Raw genomic sequence first — 13,194 nt, 5'->3', positions numbered from 1 at the left:
TTAGGAAATAATTAGAGTTGTGCCCAAAGATTTATGCACAGAAATGTATACTACAGGTTATTTGTTACTAGACAAAGCATTGAAAATAATAAATATCCAACAATGAAACATTGATTAAATAAATTATGGCACAGTCACATAATGGATTTGGGGTTGGGCAATAAAGTCATATATTAGCCATGAATAACATGAGAAAATATCCACAGAATATTTTTAAGTCAGGTTATAAAGTAATATTCATGTAACAAAAATACCAAAGTTCATTAACATTTTTTGAGTATTTACTATGTTCCTGCCACTGCATTAAGTACTTTTTGTATATAACTCATGCATGCTTCCTATCAGTCCTGAGGGTAGGTACTTTATTATCCCATCTTAGAGGTGAGGAAATTAGAGCACAGAGAGTTTGAGTCATTCACTTGAGATTATACAGCCATATAGATAATTATACCAGAATTCGAGACTAGCAATATAGAAAACTGTCGGAGTCCTGCTCCAGCAGGTCCAGGGGTCCCTGAGGGAGGGATGGTGTCAGCGAGAGAGGGATGAGAGAGCCCCGAGAATCCTTCTGGTCACCAGACAGGCATCTCTGCACTGTCTGAGACTTAGCTTTATTTTATGATTAAGTGTTTGGGGGATAGCACAGAAGTGGCATTCTGATGATAAATTATTTGATCAGTAAAAACTTTCCAGAATATTGATATGCATAGGTGTATGGGGAACAGCCCAGAAGTGGCATTCAAATATAAACAGGATGGTTTTAGCATAGTAAAGGCAAAAATTACTTCTTTGTGAGCAGGGGTCAATAGCCTGTTTATCACTTTATGGGAAGTATTAGGAAAACAAGTTTTTCAGGAAACGCAATGTTGCTCCTATAGCCACAAAAGAAAACATCTAAACATTGGCCACAGGGCTTATAGTTCCTATAACATCATCCATGCCCAGGAATAGTACGTCAGTCTGTACCAAAGTTATTATTTTATTAATGTAAACCCGAAAGTGGTAGCTGACCTTTCTGTGTCATCGATTACTCAGTCCTGATCATTATTTCCAGATTACTAAGTATCAGCATTTTTCCAAGCTAAAACAATTTCCTTCACAAGGTGCAATCATCATACCAGGGCCAGAATAAGTCATTCCCAATAAGTCAACAAGGTGCCTTGGAGGTCGGTGCTCAAGCAGAGACAATTGAGTGGGGGTGGATATCAGTCCTCATCTGACAGCAAGAGCCTCGCAAACTTGCCTTAACCTCACAAGGACTTTTCTCAACTAGTGAGTTCAGAAATGGCTCCCGACAAAAAACATCACCTTTCTAATATAATTCCAATTTTTAAAAATTAGTTATATAAGCAGAAGGATACACATCAAATTTTAACCATGGGTGGTGGAATTAAAAGTCATATTTTATTCATACATACATTTTTACCAAACATTAATTTTTTAAGTCATGGAATTTTAAAAATTAAATTAAAATCTATGGGTCATCTTTCATGTTTATGTGGATTCCCTGTACATATGTAATTAAATTAGATTTCCTCCTGTTAAAAAATGAATAAAATAAAAAATTTCTTAAGTAAAAACCTATGACTTTGAAGGAAGTGGACAATGACAGAGAATGAGGTTGACACTGAAGAGCCAGGTGAGATCAGGAAGGGAAATGAAATAGAAACAGTGCTATAAATTAAGCCACCAATTACCACACCACCTGTTCCTCAGGGTCAGTGTTTCCTTGCCCAGATAGGATATAGTTCAAGAGTTAAAAATACCACACTCAAAGTAAAAGAACCAAAATAGGGGTGGGAGGGAAGGGGAGATAGTTGACAGAGTAGTGCTGCTTACAGAAGGATCTATACTGGCTGAACTGTGAATCAGGAAACCTGCAAATTTCCAGCTTATTCCAGACCTGTAATAATAGAGCCCACCACAGGGAGGGCATCTCACATTATCTTTATAGCATCTCACATTATCTCCAGTTCCATATATGGATCTAATGACATTCAGTGGCAGTATGTCAACATACACTTATTCTTTAACTTTTTTTTTCTTTTTTATTTTGAGAGGGAGAGAGAGAGAGCTTGTGGGTGATAAGGGTGGAGAGGGAAAGAGAGAGAGAGAGAGAGAGAGAGAGAGAGAAAGGCAGTGGGGGGAGGAGAAATCTTAAGCAGGCTCCACACCCAGTGTAAAGCCCAATGCTGGGCTTGATCTCAAGACTCTGAGACCATGACCTGGACAGAAATCATGGTTAAGTTGGACACTTAACCAACTGAACCACCCAGGTGTCCCTACTCTTTAACTTCTTGATGGCACAACTCCTAATGAGCAAAGATAAGCATTAAGTCAAGAGATTAGATGTCAGTGTTCTCACACTTCTAGATACACACAATATGTTGCTTTGTTTTTTAAAGAAAATACTGTTAATACATTCCCAAAGTGATAACCATTTTTCCCAAGGGCTTTAATTCATTCAGCCTCCCAGTATTTAGAAATCAAACAGTGGGGCATCTGGATGGCTCAGATGGTTGAGCATCTGACTGTTGGTATTGGCTCAGGTCATGATCTTGTGGTTTCATGGGTTCGAGCTCTGAGTCTGGCTCTCTCTCTCCCTCTCTCTTTGCCCCTCCTCTGTCTTTCTCAAAATAAATAAAACTTAAAATTTTTTTTAAGAAATCAAATAGCTATAAAACCTAAATAACTATAATTTGGAGTAGTAGAGTAGTATCTAAATGATAGTCATAATGATGCTCTTGAAGCATAACAGAAGCAAAAAATAGAGAAAGTACTTCTCAAATCATCAGAAATATTAAATAATTTTTGAATTATTTTAGTATTTCATATTCTTTTTTTAAAAATATTTTTTATTTTCATTTGGTTACAAAGAATGTGTTTGTTTTGTCTTTTTTTAACCTTTTATTTATTTTTGAGAGCGTGCAACTGGGGGAGGGGCGGGGGGGCGGACAGAGGATCTAAAGCAGACTCTGTGCTGATAGCAGCAAGCCTGATGTGGAGCTTGAACTCACAACCTAGAGATCAAGAGTCACATGCTCTACCACCTAAGTCAGCCGGGTTCCCCCAGAATATATTATTATATTTTTAGAATTCTATAAATCTGGTGATATTTTTTAATTATCCAACAATGGAAATTGATTAGTGTATTAAAAATAATTTGTTTCAAAAATTCAATTCACAGAGCACCCCATTTCTCTGTCCCACTGAGGGATAAATAGGATTTAGATTACTATAGTTGATTTCAACCAAGGATGTATTGCTTCTGCCATCTCCCTTATACATGTGGCTACGTTTAAGAGTAACATCAAACTTGTTCCACTTTCACATATCCTTACGCTGCCTAATTTTTCTCCACGAACTGTGAGATCCTGATCTGAGCTGAAATCAACAGTTGGACAGTTAACCAACTGACACCCAGGCACCCCTGGAAGACCCAGATCTCTTTTTAAAAAAGGTTGTTAAAGCAAAAGAGATGCTTCTTTTCTCTGGAGCATGTGGACTCTTCAAAATCTGGTCCTTTGGGAGTTAGAAGTGAAGCTTTGGATCAGGCCCTGTACTGATAGTGCAGAGCCTGCCTGGGATTCTGTCTCTCCTCTGTTTCTGCCCCTCAGCTTGCTCTCTCTCTCTTTCTCTCTCTCAAAATAAATAAAAATAAACTTGAAAAAAAGAGAAGGGCACCTGGGTAGTTTAGTCGGTTAAGCATCCAACTTCTGTTCAGGTTATGATCTCATGAGATCTCCTGGGGGATCTCATGGCCCCACGTGGGCTCTGTGACAACAGCTCAGAGCCTGGAGCCCGCTTCATATTCTGTGTCTCCCTCTCTCTCTGCCCCTCCCCACTTGTGTTCTCTTTCTCTCTCTCTCCTTCTGTCTCTCAAAAATAAATAAGCATTAAAAAAATTTTTTTTAAAGAGAAAGAGATCTGGCTCTTCCAAAACATGTCTTAAAACCATTTACAATTTTAGAGAAGCAAATCAAATTTTCATCAAAATCAATCCGGGTTATAGGTAATATGTTCACAGTTAGCCATATATATGATCCAGTAGACTTCTATTTTGTAGGCTTTATGTACTTCATCCACCAGTTCCCTTGTATTATCAATAGATCGAGAATATTTATAATGGCCAACACTTATGTAACACTATTATATTCATCACTATTCTAAGCACTTTATACTTATTATCTCATTTAATCCTTACAACAACTTTATGAGGGGTATACTTTTTCATTGTTGTAAAATAGGCATAACATAAAATTTACCATTCAGTTTTAAATATATGCAGTTCAATGGCAGTAAGTACATTCACATCGTTGTACAACCATTACCACCAATCATCTCCAGAACTTTTTTTTTAAGATTTTATTTTTTAAGTAATCTTTACACTCAACATGCACTCGTACTTAAACAACCTAGAGATCAACAACTGCATGCTCCACCAGCTGAGCCAGGTTGGCACCCCCAGAACTTTCTTTACCTTGCAAAACTTTACCCGTTAAACAATAACTCTCTTTTTCCTCCTCCCCACCAACTACTGGCAACCATCATTCTACTTTCTGTCTCCATGAATTTGACTAAATACCTCATCTGAGTGGAATCATACAGTAGTTATGTTTATTTTGTGACTGGTTTATTTCACTCAGCATAATGTCTTCAAGGTTCATTCATGTTGTAGCATGTATCAGAATTTCATTTTTTTTTAAAGCTGAATAATAGTCCTCTATGTATAGACCATGTTTTGTTTATCCATTCATCAGTTAATGGACATTTAGATTGCATCCGTATTTTGGCTATTATGAATAAAGTTGCTATACACATAGGTGTACAAATATCTATCTGTTTGGGGAGTCTGGCTGGCTCAGTTGGTGGAGCATGGAACTCTTGGTCTCAGGGTTGTGACTTTTAGCCCCACATTGGATGTAGAGATAACTTAAAAATAAAATTGTAAAAAAATATATCTATCTGTTCATGTCTCTGCTTTCAATTCATTAGAGTATAAACCCAGAAGTAGAACTGCTAAATCATATGGTAATTTGATTTTTAATTTTTTGAGGAACTGCCATATTGTTTTCCATAGATGCAGCTGCATCATTTTACATTCCCATCAGCCATGCACAAGAGTTACAATTTCTCCACATCCTCACCAGCACTTTTTATCTTCTGGTTTTTTTTATTTTAATAAGAGCCATCTTAATGGGTGTGAAGTGGCCTTTCATCATGGTTTTGATTTGCATTTCCTTAATGATAAGACACATTGAGCATCTTTTCATGTCCTTATTGGCTATGTGTGTATTTTCATTGGAGAACTGTCTATTCAAGTCCTTTGTCCATTCTGAAAATCAGGTTGTTTTGTTTTGTTTGTTTTTGAGTTGCAGGAGTTCTTTATATATTCTGGATATTAATCCCTTATCATATATATGATTTGCAAATAATTTCTCCCATTCTGTGGGTTGCCTTTTCACTCTGTTGATGGTACTTTTGGATGCACAAGTTGTATCGTATTCAAGAAATTATTTCCAAATCCAATGTCATGAAACTTTTCTCCTATGTTTTCTTTTTTTAATGTTTATTTATTTTTGAGAGAGAGAGAGAGAGAGAGAGAGGGTGTGAGCAAGGCAGGAACAAAGAGAGAGGGAGACACAGAATCTGAAGCAGGCTCTCGGGTCTGAGCTGTCAGCACAGAGCCTGCCGTGGGGCTCGAACCCACAGACTGTGAGATCATGACCTGAGCTGAAGTCAGATGTTTAACTGTCTGACCCACCCAGATACCCCTCTCCTATGTTTTCTTAAGAATTTTATAATTTTAGCTTTTACTCTTGGGTCTTTGATCAATTTTGAATTAGTTTTTGTGTATCCTGTGAGGTAATGGCCCAACTTCAGTTTTTTGCTTGTAGGATATGTACTTTTATCATCCTCATTTGACAGTTTCTTAACTGAAGCAGAAATGGGTCAAGTAATTTCCCCAAAGTCACACAGCTAGTAATCCTGATGGAGTCAGGATTCAAACCCAAGCAGACCAGGCTCTTGTAAGAACTAAAGCTTAATTTTTTCTGTTTTTGATTGTACCTTCGCATTTCTGACATAGGGCTGGTCAAATCTTTGATGCTAAATGGTTTGGTCAGGAATCAAGCCCTGTTACAACATTGCGACTTTGGGAAAATACAGATCACTTTATGATTCTCTTTTTGATAGCTTGATATCCAGGAATATGTAGTCACCAAATATGGGAGACAGGTAGTATCATTTGCCCAGAATCACAGAAATTAAACCTGCAGAGAAAACAGCTGGCTGAGGATGGTACTGTTTACACAAAGCTGATTGAAGTCAGGCTGGGGGTGGAGAAGACTTCCTAGACACAGCTGCAAGTGGCTGCACATCTCTCCTTTCCCATCCTACTCTGACTTCTACTCCAGGTGCATTTACGTGGCATCTCCAAGGCTGGCTCCAGTCACACATGCGCAGGTGCAACAATAATGGGTAGTCACCCTCTGTTTTAAAGTTTGGCCTTTTGGGCACCTGAATGGCTCAGTTGTTTAAGAGTCTAACTTTGGCTCAGGTCATGATCATATCGATGATGAGTTCAAGCTCCACATCAGGCTCTGTGCTAAGAGTGTGGAGCCTGCTTTGGATTCTCTGTCTCCCTCTCTCTCTGCCCCTCCTCTGTGCTCATTCGCTCTCTCTCTCAAATAAATAAACATTTGGGGTACCTGGGTGGCTCAATTTGGTTGAATATCCGACTTCAGCTTAGGTCATGATCTCACAGTTAGTGAGTTCGAGCCCTGCATGGGGCTCTGTGCTGACAGCTCAGAGCCTGGAGCCTGCTTCAGATTCTGTGTCTTCCTCTACCTTTGCCCCTCCCTCATTTGTTCTCTCTCTTTCTCTCAAAATATAAACATTAAAATTTTTTTAAATAAATAAACATTTAAAAATATAAATAAGTAAATACTTTTAAGGTTTTATTTTATTTAGGGGTGCCTGGATGGCTCAGTCGGTTAAGCGTCCGACTTTGGCTCAGGTCATGATCTCATGGTTCGTGGGTTGGAGCCCCGCATTGGGCTCTGTGCTGACAGCTAGCTCAGAGCCTGGAGCCTCTTCAGATTCTGTATCTCCCTCTCTCTCTCTGACCCTCCCCTGCTCACGCTGTGTCTCTCTCTCTCAGAAATAAATAAAAACATTAAAAATTTTTTAGTAAAAATAAAGTTTTATTTATTTCTTTTTTAACATCTTGAATAGTTATTAACTAGTCAGTGTCTAGAACTGTGCCTGACATATGGCAGATGCTCAACAATAGTTGTTAGATGAACTTATTGGTTGCCAGGGTATGACAGGGAGACGCCATAGCCTCTACCCAGTAAGGGTGTACAATCTGGTCAAGGACCAGATTAGAGTGACTACAGTGGCATCTTGGAGGTGGGATTTGAGCTGAGTCTTGTGGTAAAAATAAGTGGGAAGAACCCATCCAGTTATAGGTAAGTGAAGGCCTAGAGAGGACAGCAAGCAGAAGACAGTCAAGGGAATTAGACAGGAATGGCTCTTAGCTGGAAAAAGTGGGTGGAATCAAATTGTGCAGGGGTTTGCTGCCAGACCTGGGATTTCTGGACTTCTCTCTTCATCCCTCTGTCGACTTCTGCACACAAAGACTGGCCACCATCTGTGGTAAGATAGCAGCTGGCTGTCAGGGCCTTTCTTGCCTTCCTGGGGACCCTGGCACCCTGCCACCCTATATCTGCTGAGCAGGAACACAGCCTGCACCAGCTCCTTCCATTCTCTGCAAATCCTTACCAACCAGCATTGCGGCAGGGTGGACATGACAGCCAGTGCAGGGATAGGGACAGGTGCCAGGGTCCCCTTTGCTCCTCAGCATATGGAGGCCTGGTGAGCTCTGGGAATATGGCTGGCCTGAGAAAGTCCCTTGTTAGAGGAAGCACTCTGGTGGAGTGTGGATAACAGGCCACTCTGTTTCACTAATTACTCATTTCAGAAGAAACCAGAAGCTAGAATTGATTGGCAAAGCCAAGGCAGGCCTGAGAAGTTTGAAACCCTCACAGCCAGCCTCCTGCTGTCACTCATTTCCCTGTCCCAGAAATTCCCTTCTTGGCTCCCTTCTGTCTCCTTTTAGGTTGTATAGTAACTTCTGGTGGTTAGAGGTCTAGGATAATGTTGGAGAAGGAACTGAAATAATACATATGAGAGGAGGGTGGATGCAATAAAACAAATTAATTTTTAACATGTTTTCCATTTATTAATATAACCTAACCATATTACTGATTTTTAAATTATATTTACTTATTTTTGAGAGCCAGCAAGCACATGTTAATGGGGAAGGGCCAGAGAGAGAGAGAGACAGAGAGAAAGCAGACTCCACACTGCCAGAACAGAGCCTAACACAGGGCTCAATCCCACAGACCATGAGATCATGACCTGAGCCAAAACCAAGAGTCAGACACTTAACTGCCTGAGCCTCCCAGGCACCTCTATTTTATTTTAAAAAAGGAAGAAGAAAAGAACTAACTGTAATCTTATGCCCAAAAACCTATTACCACTGTTATTAGCATTTTAATATATTTTCTTCTAGTCTTTCCACCATGATTATACACTTATAAAATATGATTTTATGAGATTGTAATTGTACTTTACATTCTCTCTTGTATCTTGCTTTTTTCTACTTAACATATTATTCTATACCTTGGACTCCCATCCAAGTATTAACCAGGCCCAACCCTACTTAGCTTCCGAGAGCAGATGAGATCAGGTGCATTCAGGGTGGTATGACCGTAGTAGACTCCACACCTTGGAAATGAATGAATAGATTTAACCCTGACTGGTCTTCCTGGTAGCCCTAAGCAGGACTTGGGCCTCTCTCAGTGCATCAGTTTATCCAATAAGATGTGAAATTTATCAACTTCACAGGCATGATTTGAGAGACTAAGAAAAACCAGAAAACTAGAAAAAAATTAAACTGTATTAGACAAAATTATGACTTTCAAAGTTGTCTATGTCCTAATGCTTGGAACATATAAATATATTAGATTAAATGGCAAAGGGAAATTAAGGTTGTTAATAAAATGGCCTTAAAAGAAAGAGATTATCCTGGATTATCAGGGCTGGCTCAGAATACTCACAAGGATCCTTAAAAGTAGAAGAAGGAATCAAAAGTGAGAACCAGAGAGAGAGAGCAGCATGAGAAGAACTTAACCCAACATTGTTGGTTTTGAAAATGGAAGAAGGAGTCACAAGCAGGAGCCTCTAGAAACTGGAAAATGCCAAGAAACAGATTCTCCACTAGAACATCCACAGAGAACAGGGCCCCTGTCAACACCTTGATATTAGCCCAGTGAGATCTATTTTAAACTTCTGACTTCCTGAACTATAAGATCATAAATTTTTATTGTTTAAAGCCACTAAGTATACGGTAATTTCTTAAATCAGCAATAGGAAACTAATACAGAGGCAAGATCAGCTTTCAAACTATAGGAAAAAAATGTATCTAAATACCCCAAATTCCAGGACAAAGGATTTTCTAACTCTTCTTGGCAACTCTCTATCCCATTTAGCAAGTTTCCCAGTAAAGCTCCAAGACCAAGCTGATAACTTCAAAAATACCCATGAAAGAAAAACAATAAAGGGCTCTTGTCCAGATCAACATGTGCATCATGCCATCAACACAGGGGCCACAGCCTCTCAGAGGAGGCTCAAACTTGTTGCAAACAGAGAAAACTCATCTGAAGCAAAGACTTACATGGAGGAAATGAAGTTCCAATTTACCCAGAAAGATCTAATGGCACCATATTCCAGGGCTTACCACAGTCCCTGGAACATAGATTGTGCTCAGTAAAGATGACTGCATGACCAAATGAAAAAAATGAAGTGAAAGAGCACTTGAGTCACTTTGCTTCCGCTGCCCTCCTTATAATTCTTCTCCTCCTTATCCTCTGGAAAGAGCCTCAAGATTTATGTGGGACTGAATTTTTCAGGGTCTTATTGCACTTGAAATACCTGCCACATAAACGTCCAGACATCAAAGACCAGTTGATACTCTGTGTTTGGATTCCAAACATTCATTTAATTTACAAATTCCTAAAGAGGGCAGCCAATTGAGTAACTAGCTTTCTTTTCTCTGCTACTCAAATTATTTTGTCCCTTTTTCTCCAGTGCCTGACATTTTGTTTGATGCACTGTATGTATGAATGAATAAAATGGATGAATGAATCAATGAATCAGTGAATGTCTTAGATGCCTGTTTCTATCTCTCCAGCAGAGATATTCCTTTGTCCTATGGACTTTGGCTTCCCAGCTGTCTCTTTAGCTGAAGAAGAGTTTCTGGTGGTCTTGAATGTTCAGCTACAGCTGTGGGCTGTCTTTCTGTGGCATTTTGATCTCCTGAATACACAGAACTGGAGCAAACCAGAACAAGAACCCATATCCTAAGGCCTTCTTCCCCACATCAAGCAGGTTCTATATTTCCATCACATTTTTTTCTTTTTTCTTTACTTTTTAAAATTTAACCATATGCCTTCTTTGGTAAATTTTGGCAGGATATGGCAAAGTAGCTCAGGCCAGTGGCTTACTGACCTCACCTGACAAAGGTGATTACCTGACAGGTGGGGAGAAATTGACCAGGAAGTGGCATGAGGGAATCCTTCTGGGCTATATTTTTGTTGGGCTATATTTTTGTTTTGTGTGGTGGTTACAGAGGTGTATACAATTTGTCAGATTTTATTAAACCGAACACTTTTGCCCTGTGCATGTTGTTATATATAAATTATGCCTGTTTTTAAAAATTTATAAGAGAAGGACTGAAATCACAATCTGCTCATCAGTCAAGAATGTCATGATTGATTGGTGATGTCTACCACGGACAAGGGGGAGGGGGACAGATGTCAACACAAGTCCTCATGTTTGCTATTCTTGTGCTTAACTGATCATCCTTAGAGAGTTTCTGCATCATTTAAGTAGTTATAGTATTAACTCATCCACATTAAAGGATTATAATGAGGTGAAAGTTCTTTGTAGAATATATATCGCCAGCCAAGTGTAAGATGTTCTTATTCACATTTATTCCACATGATGTCTTGCACAGTGGAACTGACTTTGGCAGGTAGGTTCCCAGAAAATTCTCCTGGGCTGAAATGAAATGCAGCAGAGCCAGATATTTTCAAAATGCCAGGCTTCCCGTTAACATGAACATAATTTGTCTGTTCCATTATTCATATTGCAAACATTAAATGCCGATGCTGACTTGTTGAACTGACTTTCCCATTGCCCTACAGGGCCACTTTTTAAGGTACTAAAATTATTTCCACAGGCTGAACTAAGTAATGTGTTTTCTTTTGAAGCTCTTTATTCTTTTCCGATGCTTTGTCTCAAGATGGGGTCTGGAATTTCTCATTTCCCCTTCTCTTTCCAACTGCAAATCTACAGAGACCTTTCAGAGCTTGCTCTGTGGACTCTTCGTTTATGTCTGTTGGCTGAGGCATCTGTTTCAGGTGCCTTTAGGCACCTTCCAGGAGTCTCTCCGATTACTGATAAGGATTGTGCTAACCAGCCTATATCACTGGGAGGCTCAGGGCTCAGCAGCCATGCTGTTTCCATGGTGTCCCCACAGCAGGAGCAGGACAGAACCTGGCAACCATACCTCCACTTCCGAAGCACATCTGAGAGCCAGGCCCAACGGCAGATGCACCCTGGGTATTCAGCCAAGAGATACCTCCGAGGCCTCTTGCGGACATGGCCCCCTGACACCATGTACAGGCTCCAATGTGCAGGTCAGTGGGGCAGTGGGAGGACTTAAACCCTGAGCTTCCCTGCCTTGAATTCAGGTGTGAGTGTCTTTTTGCCATCAAGTCCTGAAACATCAGAATTTAGGTTCATTTTTGTGTTAAGGCAGAGGTGCTCAAGCTTGGGAGCTGAGAGCCTCTATCATACATTTTGCTTTTTGTCCTCCCCAACATTTGCAGAGGAACACACAGTCTGAAGTCTTGCCTTGTCTCTAGCTCCCCTTAGGATCTTCACACTCCACATCCTAAGCAGAACTTTCTTCCCAACCTTCTCTACTCAGAGACTTCAGATCCTCCGATCAATCCCTCTCTTTTACAAGATAAAGAAGAGAGGCCCAGGGGGACAAAATAATTTGTCCAAAGTCATTCAGCCAAAAGCAGAGCTGGGACCAGAAGGCAGATCTTCCCATGCCCCCAGCTCCACCCTCACTCCAATATTCCCTAGTTCCCCTTCTAAGATGATCTCAGATCCCCCAGGAAGTAAAAATGTTAGGCTTCCTCCTCTTAAAGATGGCAGCTCTCCAGCACCATCCACTTAGGAGATGGACAACCTTCTGCCAAAGAGAGACCCCAAATGCACTCTGCAAAGGCTTGAAAATGAAAACAGGAAACTGTTGGGGATTCAAGTTGCCAGAAACTTAGTGCATAAACACAGAGACCCACACAGATAGACAAACACAGACATAGAGTTAAGCTTGCAACATTTGGTACATATTTCTGCTAAAAAAGTATTCATTGTTTATCTGAAATTCAGTTTTAACTGGATATCCCATATTTTATTTGGCAAACCTATTGGAGATGAGAGGAGTGAGAAGTAGGATTTGCCAGTGCCCACTGTGTGTTTGCCTGCCATTTCTTCAGCACAAACAGGACCACAGGAAGACTGACTTTCTTCTTACTTTATAGTTTTACTTTGGGAAAGGAGAGAAAACAACTCTTTCCGCAATAAGTGATGACTTGAAGGAAAATGAGGTGTGGGTTGGTCCAGTAATTGGTTTTACCTTCATGGCAGGCTCAGCACTGCAGTCAGTTCCATTTATTTAACATTGTAAGAAAGAGCCTCTTAACCAAAGATATGTTTATCTTTGGGTGGAGCAGAGGACAGAGCAGACCACTGCACCATAGCCTAGCCCCAACATCTTCAAGGACAAGAACCCCTCTTAACATAAGAAAATGTCTCCTCAAGCTGGAGGAACAATAGCAATACTGTGGTATGAGATCACTGGCTCAATGGCCTTGGCTACGCTTTCCATCACATCGCAGAGCTCACTAGCTTAGTAGTCCTAGTATGTTCTTTGGTCCCATATTGCCATCCCAGTGATAACCCCTCCACACCCTTCAGAGCCACATTTTCTACAAATGCTTCTCTGACAACTCCAGCCAGTATTGAGCTCCTATTTTCTGACTTTATATC

At 40.1% G+C, this 13,194-nt stretch overlaps 1 protein-coding gene across 1 annotated transcript in view; it reads left to right on the top strand.

Annotated features, from left to right (window-relative positions):
- KIAA2012 (KIAA2012 ortholog) overlaps positions 1 to 13,194 on the top strand; it is a 109,294-nt gene that overhangs the window by 4,795 nt on the left and 91,305 nt on the right. The window contains exon 3 of the mRNA XM_039257403.1: positions 11,609 to 11,768. Coding sequence (XP_039113334.1) covers positions 11,609 to 11,768 — 160 coding nt within the window. The remainder of the gene's footprint in view (positions 1 to 11,608; positions 11,769 to 13,194) is intronic.

The sequence above is a fragment of the Hyaena hyaena genome, unplaced genomic scaffold (assembly GCF_003009895.1).
Source record: "Hyaena hyaena isolate Hyena2069 unplaced genomic scaffold, ASM300989v1 scaffold_615, whole genome shotgun sequence".
NCBI lineage: Eukaryota > Metazoa > Chordata > Mammalia > Carnivora > Hyaenidae > Hyaena > Hyaena hyaena.
The sequence above is the reverse complement of the archived record's forward strand: the minus strand, read 5'-3'. Positions and strand labels throughout refer to the sequence as shown.